This window comes from Bos indicus x Bos taurus, chromosome 8 (assembly GCF_003369695.1).
Source record: "Bos indicus x Bos taurus breed Angus x Brahman F1 hybrid chromosome 8, Bos_hybrid_MaternalHap_v2.0, whole genome shotgun sequence".
NCBI classification, from domain to species: Eukaryota; Metazoa; Chordata; class Mammalia; order Artiodactyla; family Bovidae; genus Bos; species Bos indicus x Bos taurus.
This window is the reverse complement of record NC_040083.1, coordinates 63180902-63195606: the sequence shown is the minus strand read 5'-3', so window position 1 is coordinate 63195606 and position 14705 is coordinate 63180902. Positions and strand designations below refer to the sequence as shown.

Here is a 14705-nt window from a genome sequence, read left to right as displayed (position 1 = left end):
TACTGAGATGGACAAGACATAGCCCTTGCCATTAGGGAACCCTGGTCTAGTAGGGGGCAGACACAGGACCCCCACCTGAGTATTATAGGTGATAAGGGCATTCAGAGGAAAGTCTGAATCTGCTCCACTTGGCAGATTCCAGGAAAGCTACCTGGGAGAGGCAGCATTCAAGATTAACTCTAAAGGACCAGCGGGAGTTAGCCAAGAAGAAGTGAGGAAAGGTGTTCTAGATGCAAATAACCCATTGTATCTGTACATGTTCTGTGTCTCCTCAGGCATTCAGCTTTTGTCTCTGGGACAGTTTGCATAAATCAGTGGACAAGTCTACCCTTGGCAAGATTATTATACTCCTGGGGCATTTGGCCAGTGTCCACTTAACCTGTTAAAAATCTCAAAACAAATGTCGACGAAGTTAACCTATTCAAAATGTGGCAGTGGCGTACCGTTTGTGCTAGAGACGAGTTGGGAGGAGGGCTCCAGGCCCAGGGAGGCCTCTCTGCCTGGTGCTGCTGAGAGGTACTGCTGAGACCTGCTTGCGCCCCATGGGAGGACAGTGACCGTCGAGGTCCTGTCCATGGGCAGTGACCAGACTTCACGGGATGGGGTGTGTACATGCATGCTCAATTGCTCAATTGTGTCCAACTCTTTGTGACCCGACGGACTGTAGCCTGCCAGGCTCCTCTGTCCATAGCGTGGGTGGGTCAATGAAGTAAAAAATCACTTCCCGAGGGATGGCTGACCAGCCTGGAGAAAAGCAGAATCAAGACTCAAAATCACCATGTCCCTGTCTCTGAAGCCTGGGAAGGGAAGTCTCAAGATGCACGCTTCAGTTTGGAGTGAGGAAGACCCTTCAGAGCAGTTGCAGAATCATGGAACAAGAGCAAGAGGGCACAGAGATTTCCACATCTAGCCCACTTGTTTTATCAACACCCAGGCAGAGGAGGGCACTTCCCCAGGACTCGTTACCGAGAAGACAGCAAAACCAAGACCCCTTCCAGGGGCCCTGTCCTCCAGCCAGAGCGCTTTCCTTTCCCTGAGTCCTAGAATGGAGTAATTTTATAGAATCTTTGATTCTCGCTGAGCCAAGGTTGTCTTTTGTTTTACATCTCAGAGTTTTACATTTCTAGATGTTTACAACAACAATTAAACCTTAAAGGACACATATACTTCCCTCGGGCTTCCCAGGTAGCTCAGTGGGTAAAGAATCTGCAGGAGACGCAGGAGATGGGGGTTCGGTTTCTGAGTCGGGAAGATCCCCTGAAGGAAGGCATGGCAACCCACTCCAGTATTCTTGCCTGGAGAATCCCATGGACAGAGGAGTCTGGCAGGCTACACACCATGGGTTCATGAAAAGTCAGACACGACTGAATGACTTGAGCATGCATGCATACATCCCTCAGTGCAGACCTTGAGTCCGTTGAGGAAGAATGAACCTTTGGTGGGGAGGGGAATAGAAGCCAGGAAGCAGGATGTGGGGTTCCAGCTGCAGCAGGAGGCAGGCAACCCTACATCTGGCCCTCCCACCCACGGGCTGCAGGCAGGAGGGAGGCAGGATCGCTGTGTGACTGAAGCGGTCCCCCAGCTGTCTCGTGGATGCTCTCGGGCCCACAGCCAGAGAGTATTTTCAGACTGGACTTTTTTCGGCAGCCTAATTTTCACCAACAGGACTTATTTTCTTTATGTATTGTCCAAATCCAAAGTTTGGAATAAAGAAAAATAAAAAATGCACTTTCCTAGGAAAACACTTTTTTTTTTTGCACCACAACAAGGAATTGGTATTATCCTACAGGAAAAGGGGCTCTGTTTTACAGTATTTTGAGCCTCTGAGAACAGAGTGTCAGCGTTGCATGGTTCTTGGTTTTATCCAGCAGTTTTCAACTCTAGTTATGCATTAGTCAACTTAGGGAACTTTTAAAAATACTGCCACCCAGGGTTCACCCTTCAACCCCACCCGACAACGACCCACAACTAGAAATTTTAATATAATGGATCCATGTTGGGACCCAGGCATCTGAATTTTCTAGAAATTCCCCAGGTGACTCTAGTGCCTGGCCAGGACTAAGAACTATTGGAACCCCTGCAGTGCACTCTGTGGGTGGAGAAACCGAGGCCCAAAAAAAGAGAATGATCTGTCCAGGGTCACACAATAAGTCAGCAGCAACTTCCAGCAGGGCAAGCGGGGCAGGGAAGCGAGCCAGTGGCAGATGCAATACCACAACCCCTTCCCCCCAAGTCTGCTCTATTCTCTCCTGACCCTGTGAATCCTCTTTCTAGCCTGTCCATAAGTCCCCTGTTCTGCAGTCTGCATGTCTGTATAAGTGGTTGATGGTCTTTGCACAACAGAGTTACCAAGGAGCCCAAGAGTTAAAAGTTGAAAGTGGCTGGGCTGTGGATGAAGGGAGAAACACAGGGGACACCATCCTTCCCCTGAAGAGCCAGGCGGGGCGGGGTTGGCTGGGCCTAGTGCAGGGGAGGGGACCCTGTGCTGCCCAGGACCGCTGAAGCGAGACTTGAGGTTCCACTCAGGAACTGACAGGCTGGCAGGAATCTCAAGGCCTGGGCACATCAAGGGCACGGCTCCAGCACAGCTTCTCACATGTCACCCCAGTGCCCTGAGCCCACAGCAACTGGAGAGGAGCAGTTCTCGCAGAAGCCTTCCTGGAAGAAGTGGATAGGATTTGGACGTGTTGGTTTGCTAGAGGCAGGGAAAAGCCACCTTCCAGGCAGAGAGACCCTCATGGGAAACAATGATAGTAAGAAAGCGCCATAGTGTAGTAACAGTGTTCAGTTCAGTTCAGTCGCTCAGTCGTGTCCGACTCTTTGCGACCCCATGAATCGCAGCACACCAGGCCTCCCTGTCCATTACCAACTCCCAGAGTTCACTCAAACTCACGTCCATCGAGTCTGTGATGCCATCCAGCCATCTCATCCTCTGTCGTCCCCTTCTCCTCCTGTCCCCAATCCCTCCCAGCATCAGAGTCTTTTCCAATGAATCAGCTCTTCGCATGAGGTGGCCAAAGTACTGGAGTTTCAGCTTTAGCATCATTCCTTCCAAAGAACACCCAGGACTGATCTCCTTTAGAATGGACTGGTTGAATCTCTTTGCAGTCCAAGGGACTCTCAAGAGTCTTCTCCAACACCACAGTTCAAAAGCATCAATTCTTTGGCGCTCAGCTTTCTTCACAGTCCAACTCTCACATCCATACATGACCACTGGAAAAACCATAGCCTTGACTAGATGGACCTTTGTTGGCAAAGTAATGTCTCTGCTTTTCAATATGCTATCTAGGTTAGTCATAACTTTCCTTCGAAGGAGTAAGCGTCTTTTAATTTCATGGCTGCAGTCACCATCTGCAGTGATTTTGGAGCCCCCAAAAATAAAGTCTAACACTGTTTCCACTGTTTCCCCATCTATTTCCCATGAAGTGATGGGACCAGATGCCATGATCTTCGTTTTCTGAATGTTGAGCTTTAAGCCAACTTTTTCACTCTTCTCTTTCACTTTCATCAAGAGGCTTTTTAGTTCTTCACTTTCTGCCATAAGGGTGGTGTCATCTGCATATCTGAGGTTATTGACATTTCTCCCGGCAATCTTGATTCCAGGTTGTGCTCCTTCCAGCCCAGCATTTCTCATGATGTACTCTGCATAGAAGTTAAATAAGCAGGGTGACAATATACAGCCTTGACGTAGTCTTTTTCCTATTTGGAACCAGTCTGTTGTTCCATGTCCAGTTCTAACTATTGCTTCCTGACCTGCATATAGGTTTCTCAAGAGGCAGGTCAGGTAGTCTGGTATTCCCATCTCTTTCAGAATTTTCCACAGTTTATTGTGATCCACACAGTGTTCAGGAACCCCACAAATAGCTCACAGTTACTTTTGTCATGACTCAAATAGCTACAACTTATTGAACACTTGCTGTGAGTGAGGCCCCAAGCCAGAAACTGCCTCTCGTCTCCTCTGTAGCCCTCACAGCCACTCTGAGAGCTGCCATTTTACACTTAAAGCCCAGCCGTTCACAGGGCGCAGCAGGAAGGGATGTAGGACCTGCAACTGGGAAGATTTTGCCCACCCAGGAGAGCTGGGTGAGGTCACAGTCACTAAACTACAAGGTCAGAGATTATGAATTATTTTTTAATCTTTGTAACTTCAGCAAAGAGCCTGGCACCCCATTGTTTATTGAGTGAGTGAAGTGATTAAGGGATTTAATATGCACAGCCTTCAGCACCCAGATGTCCAAGGTCAGCTCGGTCAGGGAAGAGAACATAGCTAACCTTCCACCACTTGCTCTTGTGAGGGATTCTTCATTATGAAATAGCTCAGGCGGGGCCTGGCATGCAGTAGGCACTCAGTAAGTATGGGCCGAATAACCAGCAACCCTGGTTGCTCAGTATGCGTAGGAAGATGTCTGAATTCGGAACTGAGACTCAAGTTCAGGCAACCCCTTAGTCGCTGCCCAGCATGTGGCCCTCAGTGTTCACTTACCAACTTGAGGCTCCTCTCTCACCTGCACGCTGGGGTGAATTACGCCTTATTCAGGGTTTGCTGGGAAACTCTGGATGCAGGAATGTGTGAAGCTCCCCTCCCCCAGCCTCCAAGCAGTGCCCCCAGGGAGAGATTACGGTGATTATGGTGTTCGTTGCAGGAAGCTGAGTATTATTTTGGTGCCGCAGGATGGATGGTACAGTGGGGTGTGTGAGTCAGAGGGGCGGGCTGTGTGGCTGGGGGCGCGGTGAGGTGCCAGCCACACCACTTTCCGGCTCCTGGTGATTTATTCCAATCAGCTTGCATATTTCATGTGCTGCCTCCCGACACCAAATAAATAAATCAGAGCCTCCTCTGAGCAGTGGGAGCTGATTAGGGCTGAGACTTCAAAAGGCCAGAGCAGGGATGCTGGAGCTCCCAGCAGAGTCTGCTAATGTGACATTTAGGAGCTGGGTGACCCCGGCAAGTGACAGCCACTTACACAGTATGAGGCCCCCCCACAAGTGGCGGGGAGACCTTTGCAGGGAGAAGGAAGTGACTTTTACAGTCCTGTGTTCCACCTCCAGTCAAAGGAATGCAGGCAGAAATGTGGCCAGTGGGATTCCCTGTTTCATTTCCTGAATTTTGATAAGGAACCAGCAGCACACCTACGTCTCTGCAGAGAAATCCACTTAGAGCCAGAGCCCAGGGGACAGCTCCCCCAGCCACAGTCTTGGAATTCCCGCTGCTGTGTCTCTTTATGACCCTTGGGCATTCTGAGCACCAGGGTCTGCAGCTCTGGGTACTCTCCTGCCCCTCTGTTGGGCGGGTGGGCACTCCTGTCTGTATTTATTATACTCAGAATGCCCAGGTGGTCCATGGAGTGGGCAGCTCAGGGCCAAAACTGTCACCTCTCAGAGATCCCGCTGAGGTAGCCACATGTGGAAGCAGTCCTGGGTTTGAGCCTCGACTCTGCTCTTGGGATCAGCGGGGCCCTAGGCAAAGCTGTAACCTGCCTGAGCCTCAGTTTTCTCATCTGTAAAGTGGGACTGAAACCACTTAACTCCACACAACTGTGAGAACTAAACAAGGAAAGGCACATAAAGTTGAATCCCCTTGGCCCTTCCCCGCCGACTCGCCACCCTGTCCCAGCCTGCGCTACTCCGGGGCCCCACTCTCTACTCCTTGCCTTTGTCTTTCTGCCTCTAACCCCAGCTTGAATGACCTCTCTGTTCAAGGGGATCCTTGTCCCTGTCTTGGTGGCATGTGGCATGGCTGGCCAGCTCCCTTGTGAAATTGTCCCTTTCTGGTGTCCTGGCCCTCTTCCTCAATCGCTTTGCTTCGTCTTTGCTCTGCCCACCCCAGAGATCAGTGCGCCCCAGGGTCTGCCCTTGATCTTCTCTTCTCACTTGGCACTGTCCCTGGAGGTCTCCTTCCTGCCCCCTGCTCCAACTCCCAGTTTACATGCTAATGAGCCCAACTTTCTCCACCCCCCCACCCCTGCTCCCGCAGCTCCAGACCCAAGGATGTCTCTCCATGGGTACCTCAAGCTCAGCATGTCCAAACTGGAACTTGTCATCTTTCCACCTTCTTTGGCCCCTCCTGGGCTCCCCATTGGGAATGGCCCTGAGCCCCCTTGCCCCTCATTTGCTTCCTTCCCCTGTTCCCCATCTTTCCCACCCGCTGATCACCCATCTGTCCACATTTTACCTGGAGAAAAAACAACTTGTCAAATCTAATCCCCACCTCTCCATTCCTCCTACCACCACCCTGGGCAAGTCTTTGTCATGATCTAAGCCTGCCAACAGAACGGTATCAAAGATGAAGGTAAATTTACATGTTATCACTTGGATCTGAAAAGATACCTGAACAAGTACATCTATCTGGAGGAACCCAGAACAGGAACATTTAAAGGATAATTGGTGCTGGGTGTAACATAGAGCAGTGCGGCCTCTGAAGAATGTGAATTTTGCCTCAGGATGAATTAATAGGAATGTAACGTGCGGAATAAAGGAGGGGGTTGCCCTTTCTACTTGCTGCTGACTACTTGCATGACTTTTGATCATGCCTAAAGGGTATTGGCCAGTCCTTGGGTCTACACCCTATCAGACAGTGATATTGTGAGGTGTGGTCTAAGTCAGGGCCTGGAAATGGTGGGAAGTAGAAGTGATGTTCAGTGATGATGGTCAGTACGTGCTAATGACTCCAGCTCTCTCCACCCCCCACCCCTGCTCCCCAGCTCCAAACCCAAGGATGTCTCCATCCTGATGATGCGTGGGCACTGAGGTTGGAGGGCGGGGGCTTCCCTGGTGGCTCAGTGATAAAGAATCTGCCTGCAATGAAGGATATGCGGGTTCAATCCCTGGGTCGGGAAGATCCCCCAGACAAGGAAATGGCAACCTACTCCAGTATTCTTGCCTGGAGAATTCCATGGACAGTGGAGCCTGGTGGGCTACAGTCCATGGGGTCACAAAAGAGTCAGACACAACTTAGCAGCTAAACAACAACAAAAGGTGGGGTTCCGGGCGACTGCCAGAGGGATGATGTGTTTTTGTCTTCAAGTCTCTAGAGCTCTCCCGGGGCAGAGGGAGCAGGGGTGGTCTGTGTGGTCCTAGACGGCAGAGCCAGATGGCAGAGTAAAGTTACAGAGAAAGCATTCGGCTTGATAATGCACAAAAGACTTGGTAATAGGTGGAGAGTCCGGTTTCTTGGTGGGGGGTAGACTCCCTATCCATAGATGTACTGCAGAGGATGAATGACCAGCTGGTGAGACCATGTGAGAAAGTGTTTGTGAGTCCACCTGGAAAAGGCAATGGAGGAAAGGAAAAGCCTGCAGGAATATAGCTGTGGCCTGTGGGCAAGCAAGAGCAGAGACAGGAGCACCCAGACAACAAACACAGGACTCAGATCTAACCAGCCACGGTCCCTTGTTTCCCGCAGACAGCCGGGAGGTGAAGGTGGGAGAATACAACGCTGTGGCTGACACCCTGGAGATCATCAACGACACCATCAGGTTCCAAGGTAAGGCACGTGGACTTCTCGGAGGAGGGGGCCTGCTCAGGTCCTCTCGGGCCTGGGTATTGTCTGAGAGCTGGGGACAAGCTCAGAGTCACTGGTTTCATGGAAAAGAGGGAACATCCTCTCCTCTCAGTCCGTGCACTCACTCCCTGAGGATGGGCCACCATCACTCACATGGGAGCTGAGTTCCAGCCCCTGGACCGGCCACTTGTGTTTGCATGGAGTGCTAGCTCTCACCAAGACATCTGTGTTTAAACCACTGAATGACCAGGAGTAATTCTTTTCATGTGTGGCCCAGTTAAATGTTGCTCTATCCCCCCCTCGGAGAAGACGTGGATGGGCTGGTAATAAGGCCCCTCCACCTGCTGCTCTTCTGGGAAGACCGTTCCCTCTTTTCTGCTGGAGAACTCCTCCTCAGCACTGAGAACCAGATCAGGTGACTCCTCCTCTGTTCAGCCTGCCCTGGTGGCCCCCACCTGAGTTCATGGCGCTTTTCTCTTTGCTTCCACAGTCTATCGTCTCTGTCACTGCCATGGCCACCGTCCCTTTGCACTGAAATTACTATGCTGTTTGACCATGAGCTCCCTGACTAGATCCTATTTGACTTTAATTTCCCAGCACCAGCCAGGGTCTGGCACATGTTGGGGGCTCAGTGATATGTGATGAAAAAGTAATTCATGATTGATCAAGTCAGTGGATGGGTGGGTGGGAGGATAAATGAGTGAATGGGTGAGCGTATTAGTCAGTGAGGAAGTGGGTGGATGGATGGGTGGAAGGACAGGTGGGTGGATGGATGGATAGATGGGGGAGTGGGGATGGTAGATGGCCAGCCTCATCAAGGAGTGGCTGGGGAGGAAGCTTGTATACCCACAGCACCAGGATGCTGTTACTTTGATTCCACTGGGAATGCAAAGACTAGACATCTGGCTTTCTGCACCTGGAGTTCCTTCTTAAATCCAAGGCCACCAGAAAAGACGATCCCATGAACTGTTTGGTCAGCTTTTGGATCTATGGGATTCCTCCAAGCTCCAGGTGGTCTCAGAGAGGAGGCGTGGTCTTCCTGTTCCCACCTGAGGGAGCTGTCACCAAGCCCGTAGTCACATATTACCTCGTGGAGCCACAGAAAAATTCTGAAAGGTGGCTGGGTTAGTCCCGTCATCCCTGTTGTACAGATGAGAAAAAGGCTCAGAAAACCCCAAATTCACACAGCCTGTGAGAGACAAAGCCAGTTCTAACCACGAGAGTCTGATCCCCAAGACAGGGCTATTTGCTCCCGGACCTAGGAGATCTGGGTTTGCTGAATAAGGATTCTGGGTTTACAAACTGAAAGAAAAATTCAAACAAAAAATAAACTAAAAACACAAAACATAACTGAGAGGAAAAATGTGAGTAAAAAATTTTAACAGCCCAGCCAGGATAGTAACTGGTTCTAGTTAGGAAGCACGAGGCCAAGGTAACCCTGAGGCAGCAGCAGTTCCTGGCTCACCTCCTGCTTTTCAGAGCTTCCCTGCACCGCCCAGAGGGTGGATGACCAGTCTTTGAGCCCAGAGCCGAGTCAGGACGCCTCTGGACGCAGGGCAGAGCCCAGCTCTCCTGTCCGCACCCCACCCGGGTTCAGCTCTCATCCAGCCCCCTGGGCCTTACCCACCCACCAGCAGTCTAACCCCCTCAAGTCTGTTCCACCCTTGACTGTAATGTTGCACTGAAAGACACCCCACTCTGAGGCTCACATAGTCCCTGTTGCTCACAGAGAGGGGTGGTTCCAAGACCTCCAGGATGGCTCCCTGCCCCCACTTCTCTGTCTCCTCCTTCCAGTCTCCACAAGACCGCTTACAGTTCCGCAAATGTGCCTTCGCCTGTGCTGGACCCATTGCCCAGAATGCCCCTTCGTCCATGTCTTCCTCGCAAACAGCCAACTACTTACCTTCCTCCCAAGGCTCGGCTCCCACACCATCTCCTTTCTATAGCCTTTCCTGAGCCCATCGGGCAAGACTGCACTCTGCTCCCTGCCTCGCACTCAGGCCTCCCTGTGCCTGGTGCTCTCACACCACCTGTACCCTACCGCTACAGGCAGTTTGCAGAGTGCTGAGAGCACAGGCTTCTGGCGAGGCAGATCTGGGTTCCAATCTGGCCAGCTTTGCCACTCACTATCTGTAAAAACCACTTAGCCCCTGGAAAACTATTCCCCCACCCTGTAAAATGGGAATAATCCTCTCTACCCAGAAGACTCTTGGATAATGCAGCCAACGCTATGTGGGGAAGGGGGGGGTAGAGGAGAGGAGGAGGGGAAGTAGCAGGAAAATTTTCCAGGGCTTGAGCTTTTACTTCTAGAGACAAGAGATGGTGTTACCTCTGTCACCTTGAGTTTGCTTTTGCCTTGACTTTTGGCCTCGAAGTCGCTCGTGTATTACCTTGCATAGATGTGCTTAATGCTTTACATTAATCAAGCCAGAGGATTCTTGGCTGTTTTTGAAACTGACAGCTCCCCTATACTGTTTAGATGGTTCGTACTCTTTTTATCCACTGGATGTTTCCAAACACATTTGAACTTGCTAGCAGAGTTTTTAAACACAGGTGTTCAGGGGAGTTCTCAGTCCCTGCAACCCCATCTGCCCATCCTCTGCTTGTCTCCCGGGAGTGGAGGCATAGCTGAGGCTGGCACAGCCATGCTGGGGTCACTGTGAACCCTAGTGGTTCTCCCAGGTTTGACCGCTTTTGAGCGTCTGGCTGATTCCACACATCCCCACTGCGAGACACACTCCTAAGTTTCACAGTCCCATAGCAGCAACCTGACCTGAAATAGCAACTGAGAAAGGAGGGATTTGTAAGAAATGAGAGGTGGGAAGGTGAGGAGGGGGTATCCCTGCAGTCTGTTCCTGGTAGAACAGGACGATTTTGCCACCATCCATAAAGATGAGTTTCCTCTGAGGCCCTCGTGGCTCCCCCCAGGTGCCTGCTGCCCCTGAAACATAAACAGGGCCATCGCTACAGCCACGTGGCAGGATGAACCCTACAGTTTCTGTCCAGTCCTGGCACAGCAGGGAGGGGAAGGACTGCCAGTAGCTTCTGCCTCCCGCGGTTAGTGAGTCTTATGAGAGTGGAAAAACCAGAAAGAGCTTTTATAACATAATGACCTTGAGGCAGAAAAATCCACAGCCAGAGCACCTGCATGTCTCATGGAGTTGACAGGCAAGGTGTCCAGCCCTTGACATCTTGGTCGTGTGTTGGAACAGAATCCCTGAGAGCTCAAGCTGAGTTCCTCACCCTCAGAGGCACCCAGTGGTACCCACTCCCAGCACCCAGCCCTGCCCCTTCCAAACCACTAATACCTTTTGGGGAATAAATGGTGATGGTTTTTCAACGTGGTGGTAGACCAAATCAAATTCTAGTCTTCTAATGGCTAATGGCTATTAAATGCTTCACAAATCCCTTATTGATTCTGTTTTGAGAAAGAAATAAGTCCTGACTTAGGCTCCCTGCTGGGCACACTGGCCAGCCGCTGGAGTCTGCTCACCCAGGAACACGCTGCACAGACTGTGTGCACAGGGGGCCGATGTCAAGGACAGCCAGGTAGGGATGTTCTCGGGGTCTGATTTGGGTACTGGACTCATCTCATGCCTTTTCCTTGATCTTCTAGGGTCTGAACCGCCAAAAGACAAGACCATCATCCTGGAGCAGCTTCGTAAGATCTCCCTGCCTCTCTACAGCATCCTCTCTGCCCTTACCATCCTGGGAATGATCATGGCCAGCGCTTTTCTCTTCTTCAACATCAAGAATCGGAATCAGAAGTAAGTCACTCATGTCCTTCTCTCAGATAGTGCTTTCTGGATTGACAAGCCTCATAGACAAAGTGTAGAATCCCCCACACGTCTTTGCCCCACTTCCCAGGGCCTTTAGAAAGCACTGCCAGAAGGGGACCACCGAGCTCAGTCAGGGCATTCCCCATCCGTACAGCACATCAAGGGCAGGAAGTGACCTCCTTCATCGTCTCAATTGACCCTGGAATAATGATCCCAGTTCCATAAGACAGTGCTGGCTCAGTGTCGGAGGCTGGAGCACCACCACCCGAGACTGCGCTGCTGCGTGTGGCAGAGCCCATCCCTGGGTTTCCCGCACACTTGCCCTTCCCTCTCCGGAGGAGAGCAGCTCACTTTCTGAGTTATTCCGGTCAGCCGGGGGTAGAATGGGCTGCCACCCCAGGCAGTGGTGTTTACGGAGCATGGCCAGCTTCTCTGGTTTCCATAGCAAATCCCCGCACCCTGCTCCCCACCCTGTTGTAGGAGTGCTGAGCAGGGGCTCAGCGTGTGGGCCATCAGGCACACAACCCCGTGCCTACCCCCAGCGGTGCAGCTCTGCCATCATCGGGCCCAGAAGCCACACAGCGTAGCCTCCTGGGCTGTAGGACCACGCGGAATCCCGAGAGAAGTTCTTCTCTCTCCCTGCTTGCAGAAGCCGGATTTGGAGGCTCTGGATTTTTTGTTGTTGTTTTGGGGTTTGTTTTGTTTTTTATTTTAGAGGCAGCTGCTTAGGTCAAACCTATTTCCTGAAGAACGAGTTTTATTCTCTGTTGTCTTATTTATCACATACATTGCCTCAAAAGAAAAAAAAATTGAAGCATCTCTCATCTACTCTGTACAAACCTTGAATGATGACCATGCCTGTTAGCACTTGGCACAAGGTCTGAGCACATAGTCAGCTCTCAATATTAGATTTCCTTCCTACAAGTTGCAAGAGTTCTCACCATAGCAGCAAGTGGTCCCTGTGGTATGACTATGCTCCTTTAATTCCTTAACTGCCCCCTCTTGGCCTCCTGGTCGGGGGGGAGCGGATTACTCTTTCCAATAGGCTGGCTTCTGTATAAATTTTTTGACTGGCCTTGCAGATTAAAGAGTCTGCAAAGAGATAGGAAATAAATGTCCCTGTAGTTTCAGATCCCCCTCTCTTCTCTCTTCCTTAATGTCTTTGTGATCCCATGGACTGCAGCACACTAGGCTTCCCTGTCCCTCACCATCTCCCAGAGTTTGCTCAAGCTCATGTCCATTAAGTAGGTGATGCCATCCAACCATCTCATCCTCTGCCGCTCTCGTCTCCTTTTGCCTTAATGCTACTCATCCTTAAGGTCCGCCCCACCCAGGAAGCCTGCCTGGACTCCTGGCCTCTCCCCTCCCCAGCTTCCTATGGTAATAAGAATGAAGGAGCCTTAGGGATTCATGGTGTGCAAAAGGACGTTCAGGGACCCAGCCCCTTCTCAGCTTCGCATGTGCCCTAGTCAAGGACATCTGTGCTTTTATAGGTGAGGAAACTCAGTGCGCTAATTGGATTGCTGGGGGTGCACCTTGAGGGGTTACACAGGCGCTTGCTGGACTCAGGGCTCCTAATTCAAAAGCCCATGAGGGGTCCACAATTTATAGCCAGTCTTTTATCTCTCGACTATTAGTACTTTGACACTGCATTTAAGCATAGAAGGATAAACAGAACTGCAGAATGCAAAAGAAATGCTCAGGGAACAACTGATTGTAATTACAGTCTGCCAAAGAGCACCTGGATCATGGGGGCACCTGAAAGCCCAGGACATTCTGAACAGAGTGTGCTGGGGGAGCCAGGCACCTCTGAGGGTACATGGCAGCCGTCTGATGGTTTAACACAGCCTGCTGAAGACGGGGAGATGAGGGCGGGGATTCCATTGCCCACCTCCGTCACCTGGTGCTGAGAGGCGCAAGTACGCGGCCCTGTTTGTGCTCTGGACAGTGTGAGCTTCAGGCAGCCCCAGTGGATGCTGGCTTATCACCCGATGACCACAGTTCTGAGCAGCCCTGAATTCGCACCTATATGCCTCCTAGATCTGGTCCACTCAGCACGGGAGAGTGTGGTATAGCCCAGCATTGTGACAGGTTGCTGAACTTAGATTAGAATTCTCTAGATTTGGCTATCTTCCCAGCCCCAGGCCCCCCCCTCCCCGCCGCCCCCCCCCAAAAAATGTTGACTTAATGTCTTTGTGTAAAGTAAAAATTCATGGTTGAAGAAGCCAACGCTACAAGCTATCTCCAGAGAAGTGATAGGTGAACTTGACTGAGAAGACAGGAAAATCAACATCTAGAAATAGATAGCATTGGGTCCTTTAGTGACTGGGAGACAAGCCCCTTGGAGGTGGCAGCACCTTGGGGAGGGGGCAGTGGAGGAAACCAGGGCTTCCATTTTTCTCTTCCCCTCTAGCCTTGGTGACAAGATACACATTCAGGAAATATTTGCTGAAGAAATAGCTACATTAGCAGTTCGGTTAACTGTAGTATCTCTTTCTCTTGTCAGGCTGATAAAGATGTCGAGTCCATATATGAACAACCTTATCATCCTGGGAGGAATGCTTTCCTATGCATCCATCTTTCTCTTTGGCCTTGATGGGTCCTTTGTCTCTGAAAAGACTTTCGAAACCCTTTGCACCGTAAGTCATTCTGCACGTTCCAGTGGTTTGTGATATAAGCTTTTCTTTGGTGGCCACGATCACCAGAAACACAGATACAACCCAGAATTGCGTGGAAATGCATGAACAGGTGGCAGGCAACTTGTTCAGCCATTCAAGCAGTTCAACAGGGCAAACATGGTATAGCTTTCAGATCAGAACAGAATATTGCTTATAAAATTAAGTATTGCTTGTAAAATTAAGATCATGGATTTAACAGGCCATTGCTAGAAGACAGCCCACTAAGATTGACAGGGTAATCTTGAAAAGTAAGGGAGAAAAATACCCACCCGCCCCCGAGAAAAGCATTGTGCCTGGAGTCAGGGTCAGGGCCATGTAAGAAGGAATACTTCTGCCCATCAACCTCAACAGCCATCACAGAATGTAAGGAGATATTTGCATGGATGACTTCGAGTTGTACAGAAAAGATCATGATCCTTATCCTCTTTTTAATAGCACTGATTCTCAACAGCTCCCCCCGCTTTTTTTTTTTTTTTTTTTTTGCTAACTGCCCCTCTAAGAAGCCTCTTTAGACTTTTTTTTTTCTGATTATCCATTTTTGAAATTTAAATTCCAAAAATATGCTGTATGTCTATGTGCTGTACATATATATATTTATGCATGCGTTGTGTCCTACTCTTTGCAACCCTATAGTTTCTACATAAAAGAGTAATATTTATTCACATTCAAGCACATGTATACCTGTGGTGGATTCATTTTGATATTTGGCAAAACTAATACAATTATGTAAAGTTTAAAAATAAAATA

At 50.2% G+C, this 14705-nt stretch overlaps 1 protein-coding gene across 2 annotated transcripts in view; it reads left to right on the top strand.

Moving 5' to 3' along the window:
- Positions 1 to 14705, top strand: part of GABBR2 (gamma-aminobutyric acid type B receptor subunit 2) — a 369523-nt gene that overhangs the window by 275873 nt on the left and 78945 nt on the right. For both annotated transcript variants that reach the window (XM_027549741.1, XM_027549742.1), the window contains exons 9-11: positions 7403 to 7483; positions 11118 to 11268; positions 13787 to 13919. In XM_027549741.1, the coding sequence (XP_027405542.1) occupies positions 7403 to 7483; positions 11118 to 11268; positions 13787 to 13919 (365 nt within the window). The remainder of the gene's footprint in view (positions 1 to 7402; positions 7484 to 11117; positions 11269 to 13786; positions 13920 to 14705) is intronic.